This window comes from Camellia sinensis, chromosome 11 (genome assembly GCF_055761805.1).
Source record: "Camellia sinensis isolate YWXY chromosome 11, ASM5576180v1, whole genome shotgun sequence".
NCBI lineage: Eukaryota > Viridiplantae > Streptophyta > Magnoliopsida > Ericales > Theaceae > Camellia > Camellia sinensis.
In genome coordinates this window covers 22,469,261-22,478,098 of record NC_138971.1, presented here as the reverse complement: position 1 = coordinate 22,478,098, position 8,838 = coordinate 22,469,261, and the positions used below count along the sequence as shown (strand labels likewise).

The window sequence follows — 8,838 nt, the reverse complement described above, 5'->3', positions numbered from 1 at the left end:
GGCCTCTATCTCCCTCTGTTTCGGATGCGTTCCGATGCCCAGATCGTCAGAAGTACACTTTGTTGTTGTTGAGTTTTGTTTATCGAGTTGTTGTTTTGCTTATCGAGTTTTTTGTCGAGCGGACGTGTTTCTTGTTTTTGAGTCATTGCGCTCTGTTCAAGCAATCTTTGTTTTAAGTCTTGTTTATTTGCGTTGTTGCATTTTGCTTATCGAGTTGTAAACTTGCTAAAGGTTCTGTTATATCTTAGTAAGTTGAGTTGCTTATTTTGTTGCGTCGGTTCACTACCTGACTTGGTGATTACACAAGGCACATTCCCTTTCAATTTCATTTTTGTGCGAAATAAATTGATGCGATACGATGCTAAAATTTTAAAATACAAACATCTTTTCAAAAGCTATTTCATTTCATCATGCTTTACAACGAATAAAGGTACAAGTTTTACAACAAAATAAAACTGCCTAACAATGTGCAAAGTGCTACAAACTACTAGCAAAAAGAAAAATAAAGCAGGAAATAGCAACATCAAAGTCCTCGGGAGCGGGAACGAGAAGCACGCCTCATCCTCTTTTGCGGGACAATCTCCACAGCATCATCATCATCTGAGTCGGAGCCGTCATTCTCAGGATCCCCCTCAGCCTCCTCCTCCTCCTCCCCGGCAGACGTCTCGAATTGGCGATCGGTAGCCTCCTCCTCCTCCTCAGCATCCTCCTCCTCCTCATCAGGCTCCACCTCCACAACGTGAGCCCTGCGTCTGCGGACAGGCCCCCCTCGAGCTCCTCGAAAAGGCCTAGATGGCCTGGCTCCTCGGGAAGGCCGAGATGACCCCGCCCCCTGAAAAGGCCCAGATGGCCCAGCTCCCCAATGAGGCCCAGGTGGCCTGGTCTGCGGCTGACCGGACCATGAAGGCATCTGAAAACAAAGAGTTCAATTCAAATGCATCAGTCCAAATATATACATCAGATGCAAATACAAGCGAAAGCTACATAGAGTGGGTGCATGTAAATACAGTGTACAAGTGGGGTGTGTGTCAGATGTGCTCTACACAAGTAGTCTATCGATGCAGTAGAACTCAGCATGTCATCAGGAATATGATAAATGCCAGAAAACTGAAGGGTACCTGAATGCCCGCGACAGACAACTGTGCCTCCCTGCGCAGGACCATGCCCTCGAGTGTGGCCACCAGTCCAACCACCTCCTCTATGTACCCTCGCGATGGCTGCAAAAATGAGCTCATAATCATTAGTGAACAGAAGAGTGTCTAAACATCTGAATGATGAATGACAAAAGTGGAGCATACCGGCGGTGAGTCCGGATCAATGGCGTATCGATCACTGGGCATCGGAGGCTCTAGTAGAATCGGAGTCGGAGAGCTAGCCCCATACTGCCACGCCATCAACTCAGTAGGCATATCTGGCCATCCGAGATGAGGATGAATCGACGGAGTCGGAGGAAATGGTCTACTCCCACCTCTAGATGTACCGGCCCTGCTAGTAGAAGGGGCGTCTGCAGCCCGAGCCTGAGCCTGGCCCGAGGATGACATACCGGCAGGCCTCATCATCGGGATACGAGCTTCCGTCAATGGAGGCATCAAATATATGTGACGGTAAGTGGCGTAGTCCCCTTCCGCAACATATAATAAAGCATCACTGCCTAGCATGGCGCCGACTACCTCCGAGTAAGAAAGCCTGTCAGCGGTCCGCATACTGGCTGGGGGTACTGCGGGAGGATCCTGAGAAAGATATCCCCATACCTGGCGCAGAAAGCGCTCCCCCAGGAACCAGGCCCTGCCAACCGGCCCTTCAAGCAGGACCCTGTACTAGGAGATGTCTGACGCTCCAGTATACTGAAGTCGGGGACCATCGCCCAGGGACACCCAGGGTTTCCATGTGATCTGCAGATGACAAATGCATGAACCGATCAGAAATCGAGAATATACAGAGCAAATCAAAGACGAAAATGAAAAGAACTGAAAGTTCTGAGGTACCTCTGAATGCCGCACAGTGTCGAAGTACTGTCGCAGGCGAAGGAGGGTCTCTCGAGGTCTCGGCCGGTGCGGGCCCTCGAATATCAATGAATATGGGGTCACGGGAATCCCTACCACCTCCAGCTCTGGGGCTAATGATGGGAAGTATACATACACCCATAGCTGAGAAAAGCAATGCAGAATGTAAGTACGAAATGCTGAGAGCTAAATACAGACTGTGAAAGTACGCTGTGTGTGCAATGTGCAAGTAATGAAAAGCAGAAATGTAAATCAAGAGGACACGAAGTACCTCCCAGGCTCTCCAGTAGCCGCCAAGCAACTCGCCCCGCCCGCGGGAGGTCGCGCTCATATAAAAGTAAAGGGTAGCCAGGCCGGCGCCACCCCAGTCATATCGACGGACCTGTGATAGGTCGACTAGAGCGCTCAGCAAATATAGCCCAACTGTGTTCCCTCTGTCGGCGAACAGGGTAGTCCCGAAGAGGAACATAAGGAAACCGCGAGCGTACTGCTCTGTCTCCTCGGGACTCTCAGGCACCATCTCCGCCCGCCGGAAATGGGAGGAGAACCAAGTGTATCGGACTCTCCCAGAGACCCTGTCAACGGGTGGGCGAGCCCCCAGTAGATACATCCAGGCGGCCTCCCACTCGCCCATATCCTCATCATAGGGGATGGCCCAACCTCCGACGTCAAGGCCAGTCAACACAGCGAAGTCGAGGGGCGTCATAGTCATATCCCCGGTAGCAGAGAAATGAAAGGAATTGGTGGTGTCCTACCATCTCTCTACCAAAGCTGCCATCAATGTCCTCCTGGCAGGACAACGTGACAACCCGACGCAGAAGGGCCCGAATCCTGCCAAATCTACCAAATCCCGGACACCCTCCGGCAGCTCGGCATACCAATCCCGCGCCATGGTCGAACCATATCCCCGCACACTGCGGGAACCACCCTGCATTCAGAATGGATACATGTGTCAATAATGAAATGAAATGGGCTGTATGCCAATGAAATGAAATGGGCTGTGTGCCAATGAGATGAAATGGGCTGTGTGCCAATGAGATGAAATGGGCTGTGTGCCAATGAGATGAAATGGGCTGCGTGTTCAGAAAATTTGAAATTTGGGCTGCGTGTTCAACTTTCAGTTAAAATTGTGGGCTGCGTGTTCACTATCTACCTGGGCTGCGTGTTCAGAAAATTTGAATTTTGGGCTGCGTGTTCAACTTTCGGTTAAAATTGTGGGCTGCGTGTTCAGAAAATTTGAAATTTGGGCTGCGTGTTCAACTTTCAGTTAAAATTGTGGGTTGCGTGTTCACTATCTACCTGGGCTGCGTGTTCAGAAAATTTGAATTTTGGGCTGCGTGTTCAACTTTCGGTTAAAATTGTGGGCTGCGTGTTCACTATCTACCTGGGCTGCGTGTTCAGAAAATTTGAAATTTGGGCTACGTGTTCAACTTTCAGTTAAAATTGTGGGCTGCGTGTTCACTATCTACCTGGGCTGCGTGTTCAGAAAATTTGAAATTTGGGCTGCGTGTTCACTATCTACCTGGGCTGCGTGTTCAGAAAATTTGAATTTTGGGCTGCGTGTTCAACTTTCAGTTAAAATTGTGGGCTGCGTGTTCACTATCTACCTAGGCTGCGTGTTCAGAAAATTTGAATTTTGGGCTGCGTGTTCAACTTTCAGTTAAAATTGTGGGCCGCGTGTTCACTATCTACCTGGGCTGCGTGTTCAGAAAATTTGAAATTTGGGCTGCGTGTTCAACTTTCAGTTAAAATTGTGGGTTGCGTATTCACTATCTACCTGGGCTGCGTGTTCAGAAAATTTGAATTTTGGGCTGCGTGTTCAACTTTCAGTTAAAATTGTGGGCTGCGTGTTCACTATCTACCTGGGCTGCGTGTTCCGAAAATTTGAATTTTGGGCTGCGTGTTCAACTTTCAGTTAAAATTGTGGGCTGCGTGTTCACTATCTACCTGGGCTGCGTGTTCAGAAAATTTGAATTTTGGGCTGCGTGTTCAACTTTCAGTTAAAATTGTGGGCTGCGTGTTCACTATCTACCTGGGCTGCGTGTTCAGAAAATTTGAATTTTGGGCTGCGTGTTCAACTTTCAGTTAAAATTGTGGGCTGCGTGTTCACTATCTACCTGGGCTGCGTGTTCAGAAAATTTGAATTTTGGGCTGCGTGTTCAACTTTCAGTTTAATTGTGGGCTGCGTGTTCACTATCTACCTGGGCTGCGTGTTCAGAAAATTCGAAGTTTGGGCTGCGTGTTCAAATTTCAACTATTGTGGGCTGCATGTTCACTATCTATCTGGGCCGCGTGTTCAGAAAATTTAAAGTATGAGCTGTGTGTTCACTTTTGAATTCGGGCTGTGTGTTCGACAAATCAGTGTTTGAGCCATGTGTTCTAATGTGGGCTTTATGTTCGCAATTAATTAATGAGCCGAATGTTCAGAAATTCAAGTGTTGAAACTACATGTTCAAGATGTAAACAAAGTACTATGTCATAAGCTAAACTGCATGTTCAAGCATGGCAAGGGTGCGGAATGTAAAATACAGAAGATGAGGTAAATACCTCTCGGGCCTCGTGAGAAAGGTGCTGCTCCGGCTCTCGGAGGAGCAGATCCATAGGTGCTCGCTCGTCAAAGCTAGTAAAATGACGGAAGACGGCACGAGGGAGGACGTGTGCTGCTGGACGGTACCTCCCGGGAATGAAAGGTCGGGTCCTCGGAGGTAGAGTCATGGGATCGAAATCATCGCCGGCACCTGGAAAACCTCCGCCGTGAGGAGAATTGCCCGCCATTTCCAAAGAATCTGCGAAAAGGAACGAAAATGAGCAAAATGGGCCAAAAATTGGAAAAAGTCAACAAAAGTCAACTCTCGGGAAATGAAAAGTCAACAAAAGTCAACCCCCGAGAAAACATTCCAAATATTGAGACAAACTTACCTCAAGTGGTGAAAGTGCAAAAAGAAGCTCCGAAGCCGGAATTTAATCGCCCCAAAGTGCTTAAAACTGAATGTTTTTGCGAAAACAATTTACGCAGGGCGTTGGAAAACGCGCGTGAAACTCAGATCTGGAGAGGAAAGCGTTGAAAGAGGCAAGAAATGAAGTGAGGCTCGGCTGCCTTTTATAAGCCTCAAACCTTGGTTGAAGAGGCATGCAAAAAGGAGGGAAAAAGACCGAAATGCCCCCGGAAAAAGGCCATGGCCGGCCGGCCTCTTTTTCTAGCTGGCCAGCCATCTACTTTTTGCAGAAATGGCCGGCCAGCCATTAGCTTTTGTGGAAACCGGTTGGCCACCTCCCCTTGGGAAGATAAACGGCCGGCCATCATCCCCACATGCTCACCTAGCTCTCTACAAATTTCGAGGAAGATCGGAGTTCCCGGGACCTGAAAAAGTTCAAGAAAAGTACACTTCCGGTCGCGAAATTGCTCCGTCGGGACTGCGGCTTCAAGTTCTGACATATGTCTCATCATCACTCATCAAAATCAAAGTGTATCCTTTTTGAATGAGTTGTAACCTTTCAAAGAAGCAGATCGGAGGCCGCGATTGAGTTGCCTTTGCCGAAACACGCATTTTCGCACTCGTTGTTTCATGACAAATGAACACCCTGATTTATGCTCGTTTTGTACTATCATGCACATTATCTTGCATTCTCATGAGCATACTCTCATTTTCATGTACATTTCTTGATATTGGCATACCTCTGTGTTTGAGCATGCGTTGTCACACATGTTCCATTCTTGCATTGCGATGCATTCACTCACCGGCACTGCGTGTGTCGGACTTTCGAAATCACATCAAATATATGCTGTTAGCATATTGTACTTGTTGCAATTTCTCTCTTTTGCAGGCACGATATTGTATGTACGGTTCAATTGAGGCTGGTGCGACCAGACGAATCGCGCAGGTATCGTATCTTCTCCGTGTGAGACGTGGCGGGGATTGAATAATCCTCCGCATTCTTAACTGCATGAAATGTAGTTGTTGCTTTGCATTCTTGCTTAAAATTGTTGCATCTATTTGCAAATACTTGCTCCATTACAGCTTGCTGCATTTGCATGATCATTGGGTTACCTTCGGCTTCTTGCATATCATTTACATTTTGCCCCCTGCCTGCGGGCATGCCTGCGGGCACATTTCTGTTTATCCTGTATGTTTGTCTAAGTCTTCGGCCTTGTCAAAAATGGGTCGTCTCTAGGCTTTGACATTCACTCCCGTCACTTGTGACTTCCGAGTTCTGTCAAAGAGGGACAACCGTAGACACCCCATTTTGACCGACCTTAAGACTCAGACGTCACTGATTGAGCGCTTGGTGATGTTGCATAATGTGCTCATTCAGAAGTTTCAGAGTCGCGGCTGCGAGCCTTGCCTCCGGACTTCCGAACCCTCTTCTGTGCCTTGTCTCGGTTTGCGAACCAGACTCAGTTTTCTCTGTTTCTTTTCCTGAGGGGAGGGAGAGGTCCCGTAGACCATCTCTCAATGTCCGTAGGCTACATTTGGTGGCCGTAGGCCATTTTTCCCGTTTCGGAGTCCGGTTCCCGGTTTTCGGAGCCGTCAGGCCGTGTGCCTCGGTTCGGGACCGCTTAACCATCTCCTATTGCTCTGGTTTTTGGTATACTTCCTATTTTCTCCCTTTTGAGGGACACTGGGGTCTGAGAAACCCACCTCGAGGTCGAATACCATTTTCGGTGCTTAACAGCCCATTTTCGAGACCCCGAACTGCGTGTTTTGGCTCCGGAACATTCGTTTTACAACGGTTTTTGCTCATTTTTGGCAGGTACCTCTATTTTATCACGAAGAAGGTCACTGAAGGGTGGGAGGCCAGCAATTGTTGCAACAGCCAGTTATCTCTCCTCCGGAGCCTCTCGGCGCCCGTTTTTCGCACTTCCGGGCTAATGTTGAATACCTTGGAGCTAGTGTTGCCAACTTTCAACCACATATCTGTGATCTACACATCTGGGAGGCCCCTAAAAGTTGGTGGCCGGCCATTAAGGTCACCTGACCCTTTTGACCCCTTTCTTCCGAGCTAATGTTGAACCCCTTGGACCTTTTTTCTCGAACTTTGAACCACATATCTGTGATTTACACACCTGAGAGGCCCCTAAAAGTTCATGGCCGGCTAGTAATTCAACTTGACCCTTTTGACCCCCTCTTTCCGAGCCAATGTTGAACCCCTTGGACCCACTTTCTCGGACTTTTAACCACATGGTTGTGTTGTACACACATAGGGGTACCTCTCCAGTAGCTGGCCGGCCAGAAAATCACATTGACCCTTTTGACCCCTAGCCGGCCGGCTAGGTGGTGTGGCCGGCCGGCCACCTCCAGCAAAAGTGATAGGCCGGCCTGCTTCCTCTCACTGTGCACTTTACAGCTGTGGGGCAATATCCCCCAGATATTTTCTATATCCGGGGGATATTTTGTGGGGGAGTTTTACTCTCCTTTTCCCCCACCTTTACACCCCTCCTTTGGCCTATTTAGCAAGCAAACCTTGTTCTTTGTTGGGGTTAGAAAGTTTCACCTCCAAGCTTCCATAGCCATCTCCATCTTCTTCCTTCTCAATTCTTCAAAAAACCCTAAGTCACTAACCATCATTCCTTCTACACCACCAAGCTCTACCAGCACCATCTCATTTCCAGCAACAAGGAAGGATTCTTGAAGGCTAAAGAAGCTGCAAATCCATCCAAGAAGCAACAAAAGTTTGAATCTTCAAGGGTAAGTAACATTTTTACCCTTTTGACCCTTTTTCTTGATTTATTTCTAAGCCCTCCATGCTTTTTGTTTCAAGCTCCGGCCCTAACTGAAAAGGGCCATATTTTGAGCTCATATTCACTTTTCATTAAGGGCTCAACCCTGTTTGAGCCCTCCATCACACACTTGCTTCATTGATCCTCTTGTATGTCATAATTTTGCATGCTATTTTTGACCCATGAGAAATTTATTTTCGAGCATGTTGTAAACTGATATGAGGCTTATTTTGAGCCCCTCTTCAACATTGAAGAAGGGCTCAACACCATTTGGGACTTCCATGATATACCTACCCTTATACTCCTCTTTTCTTCCCCATCCTTGCATGCAATGGCAGCCTACCATGCTTAGGTTTTTGGCCATTTTACAGTTCTGAAAAAGTATTTATGTTAGTCCATTCTTCATGTTTTGTTTAGGGTCTTTCATGGTTTGAGACCTCCATAGGTCACTTCATGTTATATCTCACTTTCGGTTCGTTTTCTTGCATGTTTAGTTAGCCTACCATGCTTTTGTTTTCAGCCATTTTACAGGCCTAGAGATGGTCTTATTTTGATCTATACTTCATGTTTTATTAAGGGTCTTTGGCTGTTTGGTGATTATTTTGCATACTTCATGTTTTAGCACCTTTTGAGCCTCATTTTGCATTACATTTTTAGCATATTTGTATACTGATTTTGAGGCTACCATATACTGTAAATGTTCATATTTTTGGTCCATCTTCAGTGTTGTAGAAGAAAATTTTTCAGTTTGGGTTTTGCTTATGCCACTTGCTTCATTACCCCTCTTTTGGCCCCTTTTCTTGCATGCCTTTTTTTACCATACCTATGTTTGCTGTTTGGCCATGTTTATAACTGTGAAAGTGCATATTTTGGGACTGTCTAGCTTCTGTCTTTGCATTGCATGTCCATATTGTGCATGTTTAGCATAGCTATAGGCCATTTCGGGTGCCTAAATTCACATTTCGGGACATTTCCTTGCATTTCATGTCATTTCACTTCATTTCGGGACTGTTTTCCCCCATATTTTAATGCTGAAATTCCATTAGCATGCTTGTATATCATTTTTGCCACATTTCATCATATTTTATCACCGCCTCGGTTTGCGTGCCCGTGTGC

At 47.0% G+C, this 8,838-nt stretch overlaps 1 protein-coding gene across 1 annotated transcript; it reads right to left on the bottom strand.

Moving 5' to 3' along the window:
* Nucleotides 1–385: 385 nt before the first annotated feature.
* On the bottom strand, nucleotides 386–1,892 carry LOC145803084 (uncharacterized). The gene is made up of 3 exons (XM_082896447.1): nucleotides 1,299–1,892; nucleotides 1,119–1,217; nucleotides 386–910 (listed from the first exon to the last, which is right to left on the bottom strand). The coding sequence occupies exons 1-3, from the start codon at nucleotides 1,701–1,703 to the stop codon at nucleotides 524–526; spliced, it is 891 nt and encodes a 296-aa protein (XP_082752573.1). The 5' UTR covers nucleotides 1,704–1,892; the 3' UTR covers nucleotides 386–523.
* Nucleotides 1,893–8,838: the final 6,946 nt, after the last annotated feature.